The sequence below is a fragment of the Typopeltis vanoorti genome, chromosome 24 (assembly GCF_054136105.1).
Source record: "Typopeltis vanoorti isolate ZY-2024b chromosome 24, IOZ_Tvanoo_1.0, whole genome shotgun sequence".
Lineage (NCBI taxonomy): Eukaryota > Metazoa > Arthropoda > Arachnida > Uropygi > Thelyphonidae > Typopeltis > Typopeltis vanoorti.
Genome location: NC_143572.1, coordinates 23502702 through 23518901, shown reverse-complemented (window position 1 = coordinate 23518901; position 16200 = coordinate 23502702). Strand labels below are relative to the sequence as shown.

Here is a 16200-nt window from a genome sequence, read left to right as displayed (position 1 = left end):
CCCCTCACAACTTAATTAAAATTCAGGCTAATATCTAACATTATATCATATAGCTTCTTCCTGATAAACAGTTCAGTGGTTAGGTTCCTTTCTCAGCACAAGCTTAGAGTGGCACCAGCTTATTTGACACAGACAGATCAGTCCAAGCAGTCCTTTTGGCACTATGGGTAAGTTAATGTGTGGAGCTCCTTAAATCCTTGGCTCCTATTCCTTTTACGATTACAATTCTATAATGAGTATGAAAAATTGTACATTACCATCTTGTTCTTTTCATGGGGTTTCCGTGACTTCCCTCCATGCTTTCACTTCTGATATGCAAGACTTCCGTATTTTCTCACCATGTGTTTCTGTGGCATCAGCGACTTATTTCCACTGTCTTCGAAGGTTGCCCTTCGTTGACTTCACGTTGGCATAACTTACCAATGGCTCTTTACTGGAATTCTGACCTCATTCCTTTGGTGGCTTTACTCGACTCAGTACAACAGCAACCGGGAGATTGTTGCTGGGCGCCGGCGACAAGCTTCCATAGCTATCCAGGATTGGATGGGAACACAGGAACAGAAAACGAGAGAGGGTTTGAGTCTTGCGCCACGCCTTATATTACCAATGCGAGCACCCTCTCTCGGTGACTATGTCATATTCTTAGCCAAGGCCGATTGGTCACCACAACTCCGAACTGTTTTGACATGGTTCTAATACATAGATCTCTTATGCACATTTAATAGTAACAATTTCGGTCCTGAGACACAATTTCCCTTTGCTTATTTTACACATTATCAATTCTAAATACAGATTTCCTAAGTTTATTTAATATTAACAATCTCAGTCAGTTTGATATACTTTTGAGTGAACATATATACAACACTCTCTTTGCCTTGTCTCTGGAGGCATAAGCATGTCCTTATCCTTAGGTCTGATCGTCACTGTGTGCTGGGTTGGAAACAAGATGGCTTACGAATAGTGAGTCAGCTCATTTTCTGACACAACAGTTCAAAGCACAATGAAATTTTGCAACAAATTTTATTAATTTTAAATGCTTTAACTATCTTACTGGAATTTAGGTGCTAGCAATTTTCCAATAATTACTGCTATTACTGATAAAACTTTAGTAAGCTCTAATATAATTTTATCAGCATGAATGGCAAAGATATTGAGTTGCCTGTTACAGCCATCTGTAAATTTTCTATGTTCCAATACTACTTTGACAAGATAAGTAAAAATATGAATTGTGTATGCCATAACAGCACACCATAACACTTATACTATTCTCTGGTGAAAAAACAGATATGTTATTTATTATTATTTGTTATTTTCCAAGTTTCCCATTTATAAAAAAAAATTCATGAATGTAGGCATATTTAAAAAATAAGTTACAAGTGGTAGGGACTGCAAAACCTCTAGTACATCAGTGCCCATGGAGAATTGGTTAAGAAAGAGGGGATAATGATACTTTTCTTGAACAGGTGATGTTTACATTTCTTGTAGAAATCAGAGTGAGGAAGTTCTTTGAATACATTAAGTCAATAAATAAATATCTTTGTAAGATTTATTGTTTTTGGTGTTATAATACAGTGAAAAAGAGATGAATAACATTCAATAAAAAGAAGTTAGTTCTTTAGGTTTGAAACTGGGCTGTGAGTGGATGATCAGCAGCGGTTTTCAAAGTGGAAAAATGATGAAAGCTAGTTCAGCAAAACAGTACTAATTAAAATATAAAAACAGAAAAATCATAAGAGTGAAATAAATAAACATCCATGAGAAAGAGGATTTATTTATTTCAAGAGAGAGAGAGAAAGATGGGTCAACAATTAACCAGACTGTTCTCTCCTGATAGAATCAAACATTTTAAGAAGGGTTTTTTTTTTTATTCACTACCACAAATGTACGAAACCTTTTTTAAGGTTGAGCAGAACTAGTGTTTGTACAGATGAGAATTAGCATCTTGAGTGGTAAAGGACATCAAGTTTTTATGAGACTTCAGACAGCTATGAAAGTGATGTGTCTGTACCATATAAAGCTAGTGATAAGTCAGCTGAAGAAAAGGAATTTAATCTTTGGAGATCTGAGTATTAACAAAAGTAGAGAGACAGGTAGAGTGAGATATTTCTTGTAAAAATAAGATGGATTGTGTTTTGGAAGATGAAGTTCATGAGATTATCCTCACCCGCACTGAAGAAAATGATAAGCAGATCAATATTTAAAAGCACTGGCTACAAAAGACCTTGAAGCTTGGAGTTTCTTAGATAAAAAGCCTGCTTGCCATTCCAGAGATTGACTAACTCGATAACTGGTCAAAGTAAATGCTTAGAATAAGCCCCCCCCCCCCCCAGTTGGCAACTCGAGTTGAACTTCAGTCCATCTTTAGGCGGCCTAGTGCACAGAACGTTTTTAGAGTATTTAGTATCTTTATAACATTTTTATTACGATATTTATTGTGATTTTGTTGGCATGTCACCAACATGACAAATAATGGCAGCAAAGATGACATTGTTCAGAGATTTGCATTTGTAGGATATTATTCAGTGTAGTGTACATGAAATGTATTCGTCGAGAAAATTAAAGAATATGTGGAAGAAAATTGAAACTGGAAAGAGAAAGAGAGAGAGTATGTGTCAAGTGTTTTAAAAGTGAGTGTCTGTTAGGTGACGAGAATGCAAGAAATACTGACGATAAGATGGAAAATGATGTTATTAACATTGAGCATGGAAATAGAGGAGAATGAAGTGGATGTTAATAAAGAACCAAAGAGCTTAAATGTCATCCTTCATAGGACAAAGTGCGAAACTGCAAAATTGGAGAAGCGGAAAGAGTTAAGCACGGCTGGAAAAAAAAAAAATAAATAAATAAAATAAAGAAGGTGATCCAAAAGAATAACAAAGACCAACCAAATAAACAAGAAAAATAAGTTAAGGAGAACATTATGTATGGAGACTTGATGATCAGTGGGAGTACTTAACAAAAGTATGACAAAATTGTGTTTCCCAGGTGCAAAAATTCACAATATTAGCCATGCCATCCGGATGCAAAAAAGGTAAGTTGGAGGAAATTGTCTTGGTTGGTAAAAATGATTTGAGAGGTGAGAAGTACTGTATGAGGAAGGATGTAAAAGAGTTGTTAGAACAGGCAAAACTGAAGAGCGAGAAGATGAAGATTGTAAGTGTCCTTCCATACTACGATAGAAGCAAACTGAGAAGGGCATTGATAGCTAATGAGTCTATACATAAACTGTGCAAAAGGAATGATGTAGAATTTGTGGATCTGTGGTCTCTGTTTGACAGAAAGGAGGATTTGTACAATTCTGATAGACTGCATCTAAATGATTTTGGTGTTGGGTGTCTGGAGAAAGTTTTGTTCACCAAGCATGCTAAAGTGCAAATTCAGGGGAACTTAAGCAATTAGGGTGGAAGCAAGTGAATTTGTATGAAGACATGCATGAAGCGAATTAGAGTGTGAGAATGACCAAGTGAGGAATCTAGTTTCACAAGCAAAAATATTGAATATGGTAGTCAATTCAGGAAGTAAAGGTTGGGTATGGACAAAAGTTAATGGGTATCAGTTTAATGTTGAGAAATATAAAGTTATATTTTGGGATAAATAGATTACAAGCCATATATCACATTGGTGGCACTGTACTCTAGGAAATAGATGAAGCTAGAGATTTAGGGGTGTTGCCAGACAGAGAGTTAAAGTTTAGAGGACATATTGCTAAGATAGCCCATAAGATTACTTGGCTACTGAAGAACACATTAACAAGTAGAGATATGGAAGTTGTTATTCCTCTTTATAAGGCCATGATACGCCGACATCTGGATTACTGTGTTCAAGTCTGGTACCCTGGGTTTCTTGGGGGATGAGGAAGCAGTGGAGAGGATTCAGAGGTGAGTGACTAAGATGGTGAGTGGCCTGTGGAATGTTCCCTGTGAGGACAGAAGGTGTGTGGATTGAGGAAGTTGGTTGATAGGAGAAAAAGATGGGAAATGATAGATGCAGCGGAAATGTTTCAGCTTGGCTAGAGTGACCAGAACAAGGGATCATCTCTGGAAGTAGAATAAAGGTGTGGTTAATGAGGTGTGAGGGCTAGATTTTTTGCTTGGAGAGCAGTGAATGAGTGGAATGGGTTGTCAGAGTCAGTTGTGAGTGCTTTGTCTGTAAATGGGTTCAAGGAGAGGTATGATAGATTGAGTCTCCCATGATGAGTCTTGGAGGTAAATAATAATTTATTTATTTTGGTTTAACCTGATAATGAATAAAATTTGATTAGCAAAATCCTAATTTCTAGTCTATCCTCATTTATACAATGTATTCAGGTAGACACCTACTAACAGAGTGAAAATGAAACCACAATAAGATGAGAACTGGGCATTAGGATAGATGCCCTAGCAGTTCTCCATATTCCTTAAAAGGGCTATATGGAGGTCTTTTCCTATAAGTTAATCAGCTTTGACCTTTATATGATCTCCCCCCCCCCCACACACACAAAGCATAGTTAAAAGAAAGAAAGAGAGAAATTTCCACTTACTGGTTTACCAGTTATTGGATGTTTTCTACGAACTCTGATGTGAAATGGATTAATTATTTTCCATTCCTGCAAATATAAAATGAATTAGTACTATTGCTCACCCAATCAGAAATTTGTTATAATTTTTTTATCATTAAATCACATCTTATTTATGGAAATAAGAAATCATCAAAAAGTTAGTTTTATCAACTAAACACAACTGAATTGCATTCAAATACAGATATATTTTTAATAAAAAATGAATATGGCACCATCACTTACACTTTTCAGTTGTGGTATGCTATGCATTCTTGAATTCAGTAAAGTAATGTGAATGACCATGTAACCTGCTGCTTGACTCACATGGCATCTGAGTGAAAGCATATACCATATGCTTTCCCAGAAAGCATATGGTATATGTTTTCATACAGAAAAGTTTCAAAATACCAAGCAGCAGAGAATTTATTTTTTCGTTCAAATATCAGTAGAAATAGAAACTACCAAATAAGAAATTCCATTTAGGTGCATAATTTCTTGATACAGTTAACAAGTTACAGAGAATTCCTTAAATTGTTTTATGTTATTGGATTACAGCTGAAGCAACTAAGGCTATGAGACCAGTGCTTTATGGCTTAAATGTGTCTATGTTCTTCATTCTTCAGCTGGTTTGTCTTTTTTGCTAGAAAAAAAATCCCTGAGTTTCTGGGAGGAAAAATTATAACAGAAGTCTAAAAATATAAACTATTAGATCTGTAATATCACATTATGATGCAACAATAGAAGGCTCCTGAAAGACACAATTACTAAGTGAAACATTAAAGATCTCCTGCTTTACAGAACACAGTTACAAATTATAAAACTCTAAACACTACAAATATACAATCAGCATATCTAAGAGTTGAAATGTTGAAAGCAGGATAAGACATTTCCCACATACCCATAACAGAGATAAGTGCATATGTTTTAAGTTTTATGCAAGATCATATTTGTTGGCATATTAATGAAATATATAAATCTTAATTATGTCCCTTGAACTTACATAATTTCAAAGAGAAAATAATGTTCCATACTAGATCTATGCCTTGTAAACAAGGAAGGTTTCGCAACAAGGCACCTAATCCATTCAAATTATGATTTAACATTTTTCTTCAGGGTAGAGGAGGAGAAGAGTTATTTATTTTGATTGATATTCAATAATGCTGATGCTAAAATTCAGTCGACACACCTTGCTTAGTTAATTAACATATAATGCATAGATTAATGAGCATATTATCAGTCATATCTTTATAATTCATGATGAAATAAAATACATACAGGTTTTTTTTTATAAAAATCAAGTGGATATTAGATCCAGTATTATTTCAAAGCCGAATGTTGAAATTATGAAAGTTTCGTAAACATAAGTTGACCAGAGAGCTTATGGGAATACGCCCACAGGCATTTACGAGTTGCTCTAGCGCAAACCACTTTAGAAAATATGCATGCTGCCCAGGTGTTCATATATTCTCTTTCTAATTTAGTCCATTTTTTTTTTAAGGTTTCACTGGCCTGACAGCTGTTTCGAACAGGTTTGGTTCTCCTCAGAGACCAGGCAGAAACCTTGAGAGAGCAAAAATTCTCTTTCAATACTAAGGAACTTGAAATATCGGAGGTGTATTTTTCGTAAACAAACTCTTGGTCAGTGAGTAAAAGTATTTACTAAATAAAGAGCCAAAAGGCTTCAGTTCGGTGAACAAAATTTATAAAAATCAAGTGGATATTAGATCCAGCATTATTTCAAAGCTGAATGTAGAAACTATGAAAGTTTCATAAAAATAAGTTGACCAGAGAGCTTACGGAAATACGCCTGCCAGCATTTACGAGTTGCCCTAGCACAGACCACTTTAGAAAACATGAATGTTTTCTAAAGTGGTCTGCAAATCAAAATCAATCATGCCAGTCTTGGATCTTTTTTTAACTCGCACATTTATTTCACATATCTATTTTGTTAATCTTTCATTCTATTTAAGTGGCCATTCCATCTTATATTAGCTATGCTTACACATTCTTGAATATTAATATCATCTTAAATATGGTTTGCCAGAGATGCCATCTGTTCACATCACTGTCCACAGAACTCTCATATTTGTGTTTCTAGTTCAACATCAACTGTTATATATAAAACCTACTTCCCAGGTCTATAAATTAAAATTGGTTTAAACACTGTTCTGTATTCTTGCATATAAACTTACCTTATGTGGGTTCAACTTCAATTCTAACTGCTAATTTTCAAGTTAAATAGAAGATATATATATATATATGCGATTCTGTATAATGTTCTCTCAATGATACCCTTGGTCAGAAATTCCTGCATTTAAATTCTATGTAAAGAAACTATATATGGATGATTTTTCAACTGAAGGAGAGTCAGCTAATCTCATATTGAGATGACAGGGTTTCTCCTTCTGCAAAACAGGCAAACTGTCTAAAAGAATACACACAATTATCAGAGATGGCATACTATGCTGATAGGATTAAATACCCTGCACAATATCAGAGAATTAATTAGGTTTTCTTGATGCAAAATTTTTGATAGCGATGATGGGCATCAATCCTAACAAGTAAGAGGAAGATGAATAAAATTCCATTTACATCATACAGATTTAGTGTTCAGAATACCCCCCCCCCCTAATAAATTATCAGATGCTTTACTGACATTAATAAAATTAAATCATCATCATCTTGTACATGCCTTTAGAATGTACATGATATTACAATGGCCTAACACAATATTTCATAACTAGTTTCTATCATTGTTGAAAACCATTTATATAATTTCCTCTGAACTATCATATCAGTAGTCTTCTGATTCAGATCAACTAACATTACTTTCTGAACTACAAATTAAAGATGGTTTTGAACACTGCCTTGAATAGTGATAACTCAATCATTTGACTTTCTCGCTTGTTCTATCTAAATGTATTTAAATTGCTTCCAAATAGTCTTGTGTACTGTGTTATCTCTTAATATCAGAAATATATACACATTAGCACAAGAATAATGTTTAATTTGCCAAATATTTTGGTCTGAATATTACAGACCATTTTCAGTAGCTACATAGGAATAGTTTAAAAAAAAAAGTGGAATACGAACAATTGATCATTCATACATAGAACGAGCCGCGTGATGTCATATCGCCAAGTATTAGAAGAATAAACATTTTTAAAACATAATTAAAGATATTAATTCAGAAATTCGTATAATGATCTTAAATAACATTAGACTGATAAAAAAAAGATAAAAACTGATAAAAAAAGGGGTGCTTAAGGGTCAAAGCTGTATAACTGAGAGGAGACCTCCACATAGCCTTTAAAGGACTGCGGAGAACCGACCAGGGCTTCTGACCTAATGTCCAATCCTCACCTTCTCGTGGTGCACCCTGTTGGGTATCTACTTTGATACTGAACGAACGAGGATGGGCTGGCAATTTGGGATTTAGCCGACCAAATTGTATTCTTATTGGTTAAACCAAAATTAAAAAAAATGATGGTACAACATGACAAAATTTCATGCCGGCTGGGGCGTCGCCCGGTTAAACAAGGCCCCCGTTGTTTTCGCCAGGGAACCAGGGCGAACAGCGAAAAGTCAGCTACTGGAACAAATCTGAAAACAAACCCCAACTCAACATCACCAGAGTTAAAGATCGGTACTATCAACGTAAGAAGCCTGAATGGCAAAGAAATGGAGCTAGCTGAGGAATTAGATAAGTACCAGATCGACATAATACGGGTGACTGAAACAAAAAAGACCAAAACTGGTGAGATCTTTCTGAGCAATAAATACAAAATGTTATATTCAGGCAATAACAATCAAGGAAAAGAAGGAGTAGCCATAGTATTCAACACAAAATACGAGGCTAATCTTCTTGAATGGCAGTCAGTCTCAAGTAGAGTAATGTGGGCAAATATGAGAATGGGGAACTGGACAATGAGACTTATTTGTGCCTATGGTCCCACAGAAGGTTCTACTAAGGTAGAAGTGGAGGAATTTTTTGAGGTTTTAGAAAAAGCAACTGACACAATGAAAAAGGAAAAGTTGGTCCTTGTTGGGGATCTAAATAGTAGAGTAGGAAATGATTGTGAGACATACAAAAATATTTTGGGAAAATTTGGAGAAAAGAGCAAAGCTAATAATAATGGCAAATATCTGTTGGATTTTTGCTCAGGACATGGACTAGTTATTACTAACACCATGTTCCAACATAAAAATGTGCACAAATTCACATGGAGAGAAGAGGCTAGGAATAAGAAAAGTCTCATTGACTATGTTATTGTTGATAGTGATGTTTTCTCCCTGGTGCAGGACACCAGAGTGTACAGAGGATTTGAAATTGGAAGTGATCACTATTTAGTCTTGAGCAGGATAAAATTGAATTTCATATCGAAAAGAATAACATGTAAGAAAGTTTTAAAGCGAATAAAAGTTGAGCAGCTCTCAGATGTAAACTGTCGACTAAAATACAGAAATATTATTGAAAAGAAAATGAAAGAGTTTGAGAACAGGAATCAAACCTTGGAGATTCAGTGGCAAACTCTGAAGGAAACATTGATTGATTCTGCCAGAGAGGCATGTGGTGAGGTTGTGTGCAAAGATAAAAAAATCAGAACTCCCTGGTGGACACAGGAAGTTAAAGAGGCAGTGAAGGAAAAGAAGAAAGCATATCCAAAGTTCCTGGAAAATAAGTCAGCTTTTACTCTTACAGAATACAGAGACAAATGTAAGAAAGCTAAACAGTGTGTAAAACTAGCTAAACAAAAGTCATGGGAGGACTTTGGCAAGAATATAGAAAATAAATATCAAGAAGGTGGCAAAATATTCTGGAGGTTGTTGAAGAAGCTTAGGAATGGAGGAAAGAGTGCTGTAAAAGGAGTTAGAGATGATAAAGGTGACATGAAAACAGGAGAAAAAGATATCCTTGAAGTATGGAGTAATTACTTTGAAAAACTGCGAAATGAAACAAGCAGTGATGACAGCACAGTGATAAAAAACACTGACCAGGCATGCAGTCAGGAATACATATCCATACTTGAAGTAGAAAAAGCCATCAAAGGCTTGAAATGTGGAAAGGCAGCAGGAGTAGATGATATTTGACCAGAAATGCTGAAGTATGGTGGTATAAGAGTCTTACAGTGGCTGCACTGCATAGTTCAGAAAGCCTGGACAGAGGGACGAATTCCCGATGATTGGAGTAGAGCTCTCATAGTACCCATATATAAAAAGGGAAATAAAACTGAATGTGAGAATTACAGAGGTATTTCCCTACTGAGTGTTCCTGGCAAGATCTATGCAAGTATACTTGAGAAACGGTTGAAAAGAATTGTGGAAGAAAAGCTTGGTGAAGAACAAGCTGGATTCAGGCCAAATAGAGGCTCTCAGGATCAGATCTTCACTTTACGACAAATAGTCGAGAAAGCATGGGAATATAACAAAGATCTGTATTTAAGTTTTGTCGATTTGGAAAAGGCATATGACAAGGTGCCAAGAGAGAAGCTATTCAATACGCTGCAGTTATATGGTGTCAATGGGGCATTATATCAAGCAATACTTAGTCTTTATTTGAGTTGTGAGTCAGCAGTTAGAATTGAAGGAAGTACAGGAAGATGGTTTAATGTTAAATCTGGTGTGAGACAAGGATGTACATTATCCCCTCTGTTATTCATTATCTATATGGATCACATTATGAAGGAATGTGGTATTAAACCTGATATCAAAATTGGAGATGTTAATGTCAGCTCTTTGCTTTATGCGGATGATGTTATACTTCTAAATAAATCCGCTACAAGTCTGCAAGATTCTCTGACTAAATTGAATAGCTGTTGTAATAGATATGGTATGAAGGTCAGCAATAAAAAGACAAAGACAATGAAAATAGGCAGAATCATTGAAAATGTCAACTGTGTTGTGAATGGAGAACCTGTGGAACAAGTAAAACATTTCAGCTACTTAGGCACAATTTTTGCTGAAGATGGTAAACTAAATATAGAAATAGACAACAGAATCAGCAAAGCTGGTATCGTGGGAAGTCAATTGAATAAATTCATATGAAATAAGAAAGAAATTAGTCGGAACACTAAATTAGCTGTATACAAGACTGTGTTCAAACCAATTTTAACTTATGGATCTGAGAGCTGGGTCAGAAGTAAAACACTTGACCAAAGACTAGAGACCGCAGATATGAGAGTCCTGAGAAAGATTAGAGGCGTGAACAGATGGCATCAATGGCAATATCATATTAAAAATGAGGATATTAGGAAAGAACTTGACATTGTCAGCATCCAGGAATGCGTTAGCAGAGCTAATCTCAGATGGTATGGTCACTTAAATAGAATGGGAGAGGAAAGATTAGCAAAACAAGTGTTCTCTGCCAGGTTGGCAGGAAAACGACCCAGAGGAAGACCAAGATATAGGTGGATTGATACGGTACAAAGTGCCTTAGACGATAGAAATATAAGATCTGATAATGTTGGAGTCTTGACAAGTAACAGACTGATTTGGAGGAAAATTGTAGATAGGAAGTTAATAATGATGTAATTTTTTCATGTAGTACTGTCATATCCTGTACACCCCTTGAGGGTACATGGCAGGAATTTGATGATGATGATGATGATAAAAAAAAAAAAAAAAGCGTTATCCTGATTAAACTTTCCCAAATTTTTGATATAGATATACAGTCATTACGATTCAAGTTAGGACATTGAAGTAAGGCCTCTACACTTTCTTTAAGTAAACATTCAAATTTGTAGTGACATCTGAGTAGGAGGAGAGTCTTGGACCAAAGGATGTTGTGGTTTGTTTCTAAACCAAGCTGAGCTAATCCAGATTTCTCAGGTTTGTTGTGTTGAATTGATGACCGATGCTCTTGAATCCTTTTTTCTATGGAACGTCCAGTTTGTCCAAAGTAAGAAAGATTACAATTACAAGGAACTTGATACACACCAGGTAGAGACAAGGTTGAGCATTTATCTTTAGATAAAGGAAAATGGTTGGATAATTTGTTAATAGGTGTATAAGTGGCTGTTAGATCATATTTCTTTAGAATTCTCGAAATTGGTTCTGAAATCCCAGAAATGTAAGGAATTGGAACTCGGCGTATTGAATCTTGGTTGTTGTGTGTTGGTTTGTAAGAATTGAAAAGATGTTGTGTACTCTTTTCGGAGAAGCCATTTAGTTTCATGTGATGTTTCATAGTCGAAAGTTCCTTCTGTAATAAATGAGAAGTTGAATGTTAGTTTTGGCTCGTCGGATTAAACATTTTGTGACTTCTGTTTTTTGACAAGGGTGATGAGAAGATTCTTTGAGAATATAACGACCTGTGAAAGTTGGTTTTCTGTAAACTGTTGTTGTAAGAATACCAGAAGGTGAACGGATGAGAAGGACGTCTAAAAAGGATAACTTGTCGTCTTTTTCAATTTCCATGGTAAACTTTATATAAGGATGTAAGGAATTGATACTGCTTAAAAAGGAAGGTAAGGAGTCTCTGTCGTGACGCCATACAGCAAAGATGTCATCTATATATCTAACCCAAAAGGATGGTTGAGGGAATCTAGATGAGAACAGAACTTCTTCTAGATGTTCTAAATAAAAGTTTGCAAGAGCAGGAGAGAGTGAACTTCCCATAGATGTTCCTTCAACTTGGTTGTAAAATTTATTCTGACATACGAAATATCCAGAGTGCATTACAAAATCAAATAACTTTATAATATCTTGTGGGAAGACGTCAGCAAGTAATTCTAAAGTCTCTTTCAGAGGTACATTCGTATATAAAGATTCTATATCAAAGATAGCCATGAGATCTGTAGGTTGTAAAGTGATGTTTTTCAATTTATTTAGGAAATCAGAAGAGTTTTTCAAAAAAGAGCATGAGTTGCCAATGTGTGACTTCAATAATTCAGATATTTGGCTATGCGATTGGTAAGAGAATCAATACAATCCACTATAGGGCGAAGAGGAATATCTGTCTTATGTATTTTTGGTAGAAAATACATAAGACAGATATTTTGGTAGAAAATACACAAGGCCTCCCATAAAACCTGGGAGGCCTTGCAAAATGAGTTTTTTGTCTTTCAATAGTATCTACATCTAAACTTATGACCTCATCTAGAAGGGAATTTAATTTCTTCAGTTGTCTGTTGGTCGGATCGTAATTGAGTTCCTGGTATGCTGAGTGATCTCCTTCGAACATATCTCCTTCTGAAAAGAAAGCTATACATTCCTTAAGAAACAACAGTCACCTCATCATTACCAAAGCTGACAAGGGAAAATTGACAGTAATTATGGACTCTTCAAACTATAGAAGAAAACTTTCCCTTTTACTTCGAGATCATTCAAGATGAGTCTCTGGTTTCTGTTGAAGGAGCTATGTAGGTAAATTATGGCAGCAGATTCTTTAAAATGACAAGACAGGAAGTTACCCTCTAGAAAGGGCATGTGGCTGTATCCCAGTTGATGCCATGATTTGTTTATTGAGATATTGCAATAGTCATGAGTGTTATGTCCCCTTAGATACTTTTTTTTTTTACTGTTATCTTCTCAACGTAAGAGGGTTTTCTACAAGATGTCTACTCTGTCTTGATCTTTTGAAATCTCTTTCTCGTTCATCCACCTTTGCATACTTTGGAGTAGGCTGAATGATCTCTCCTGCAGTTAGGAGATTTGGATGTTTTGCAATCTTTATTTTCAACATGTCTACTTTGGCAATGGGCAGCACAGATGGCAGAGCCACAAGGCAGTCTGAGCTTGCATATATTTCTGGAATTTGAAACAGCATGAAGTGTTTGGTATGTGGAATTAGACAGAGCAGTTGAGATACTGTTTCACAGATGCAGGTTTTGGTGTGCTAAATGCAAGAATAATATTCTGGTCAATACTAGGACACCATCCATACAGATGATAATTTGTCTTATGGCTGTTACTTGTTGATCTTTTAAATAGAGTAAATCTCCTCAGAAACACAAAGGAGATTTCACTCTGAAATCATCCCTCTAAAAAAGTTCAAAGTTTTGTGTATGTGTGCGTGTGGAGGGGGGGGGCCTATTATTGGTATTCACCTGATTGATATTGCACAGAGAAGCCACTCTGACAAGGAATTTATAGCAAGATATTTTGACTTAAATACCTTCTGAACAGAGCTTCTTGGTTTCTAGGGAGCCTATCAATCCTTCTGGATAAAAAATGGCAACATTTGTCTTGACAGAACATTCATCTTCCAAGTGTATAAAAAGGAAACCTGGTATATTAGTAGGTGTCTCAAATGCTTTCTGCTTTTAGGTCAGATGATGTGGATATTTTACCTGGAGTAATTGAGGGACCCTGATATACCTGGCGATTCAAGACCAGAACTCCTCACCACCATGGACACCCACCAGGATAGCCCTGGCATCACAGCAAGTCTTGGACCCTGTCCCCAGACTATGGAAAAAGAGGCTTATCACATCTTTTGAGTGTTGTAAGCAACTCCACTAGCTGGAAAGAGACCAAACCCGTACAAGACCAGGGGCGCGCCAGTAGTATCCGACACCTGTGTCCAAAACTTTAGTTGGTGCTCCTATACCCAGTAGCATGCCAGTAGAGTCCGGCACCTGTGTGCAAAACTTTAGTTGGCGTCCCTATCACCCCCCCTCCAATAAAAAAATAATTTTTTAAAAAAAGTTTTTTTTAAAGTATTTCCTCCTCTTTGGTGCCTGTGTGCATCACACACATTGCACATATGGCCGGCGCACCCCTGTACAAGACTAAGCATGATCTCCCTTTCCTGATATCTGTGGGTTGTAGTGCATAACAAACATGGCAGCAAGGTGTTAATTCCCAGTGAGTCTGGAAGATAGGAGTGCAAAATAAGATTTAGGAGTAGAGTGAAGAATAAAGGAAAGAAAGAAAATATGCAGATGAAAGATGAAAAGAGCCAGTACCATCAATTGGAGATTTTTCTCCATTGCAAAGAGATTTCTCACATAGAGAGGCTGTGTGTGGGACAGTGGTCAAGAAGCAAGAAGGAATCTGTTGATATTTTTTATTTTTTTTTTTGAAGGTTGTAAGGTGAGGAGGAGGAGTGAGAAGCTGTTTCAAAGCATAGAGGTGGAAGGAACGAAAGAGGAAGATGAGAAGTTGGTTCAAATATGTGAACCCAGACAATGAATGGATTTTGACCAGCTTATTAGCTGCCTTCTTTAATGACTGGAAACATTTCTATACTCCTTCCCTACCAAAATTTTCAATGATTCCATAGGCACAATGTCTTAAACATTCAAGACATGTGCCTATGGTATCATGGAAAATTTTGATATTTGCTTGTATCATCTACTTGATATTTGTTCCCCTTAAAGTTTATCATGAATGGAATACTCTAAATACTCCTTTTTTCTGATTCCTAATACCTGAATAAATCATCTTGTACTTATTATTTAGACAAATCTCACCTAATTTGCAGAAGTTTTTCTTCCACAATTTTCTTAGCCTTTTCTCAGGTATGCTTGCATAAATTATACCTATAACATGAAGCATGGAAATTCCTCTATAATTTTATTAGTCTCAGTAGCTTGTCCTTTTCCAAGTTTCCTTAGCCTCTTTTCAAGTACACTTGCACAAAACATAACAGTCAATAAGGAAATTCCTCTGTAATTCTCATTGTTTTACCACTCCTCCCTTTTTTATAGATTGTACTATGAGAGCTCTACTCCAGTCATGTGTAATTGTACCTTGACTATGCCTTTTGAATTATGGTATACCCAGTGGCGTATTTAGGTATTTCCTGCCCCTAGGTCAGCAGAAAGTGTCGCCCCTCATGACCCACCCATAGGCAGGTTATGATCCCAACCTCCATTGACTGAAGTTGCCACTGAATCCCACTTGCTTCACATCTCGTAACTTTCTTCTGGGTGGTGTCATTTTCAATTTCGGACAAAGTGGAAATTATTTTTTCCGTCCATTCCTCATGAAGACTGACAGGCATCATCACGAGCTGACCAACGAGTAGGCGAAAGACGTTTGATTACTTTTGCAGATGTTTCCAGGTGCTTTCTTAGAACACTCCACCAATGTGTTGAAGATGTGAAAAATACGTACAGTTTCTGAAGGACATCAAAAAATGCAGAAGATTACGGACAGGATTCGGCACTGCAAGCACTAATTAGAGACAGAGAATGTCCAGCGCACGGTGTGAATTCTGCCAATGGATTTATTTCAAAAATTCTTGCTTGCAGTCCTGTTACTTGCCTGACCTCTGCAATTTGCTACATCAATTCTAAGCTCGTTTAGTGAAGTCAAAACCACCTCTTGTAACTCTTCAGATTTGTGTCTTACATTAGGAATGAAAGACAAGAAACGCTTCACAGGAGTTCCATGTTCTTTCACATACCGTACAATGAAGGACAGCTGATCAACATGAGACAAGTGGTGTTGAGTCAACACTTATGGAATAGTAGTTAGCTATTTTAAGTTCTTCCGATTACTTTCTGATTACTTTCTGATTACGAGAAAGTAATCAGAATAAATTCTGATTACTTTCTCGCCCATTATTTTAATAAATTCCTCATATGTGGCAAAGGAAAGATAGGAAATGAAACCTTTCCCTTTTTTCCCCCCGCTTTTTGCAATGTGCTCAGCAAGAAAGGGATCAAATTCACTAATTCTTATTGCCTTTGTGTCAAGTTACCGACAACAATACA

At 36.2% G+C, this 16200-nt stretch overlaps 1 protein-coding gene across 1 annotated transcript in view; it reads right to left on the bottom strand.

The window, feature by feature from the left end:
* Window positions 1-16200, bottom strand: part of AMPKalpha (AMP-activated protein kinase alpha subunit) — a 265316-nt gene that overhangs the window by 34699 nt on the left and 214417 nt on the right. The window contains exon 14 of the mRNA XM_090414193.1: window positions 4520-4585. Coding sequence (XP_090270319.1) covers window positions 4520-4585 — 66 coding nt within the window. The remainder of the gene's footprint in view (window positions 1-4519; window positions 4586-16200) is intronic.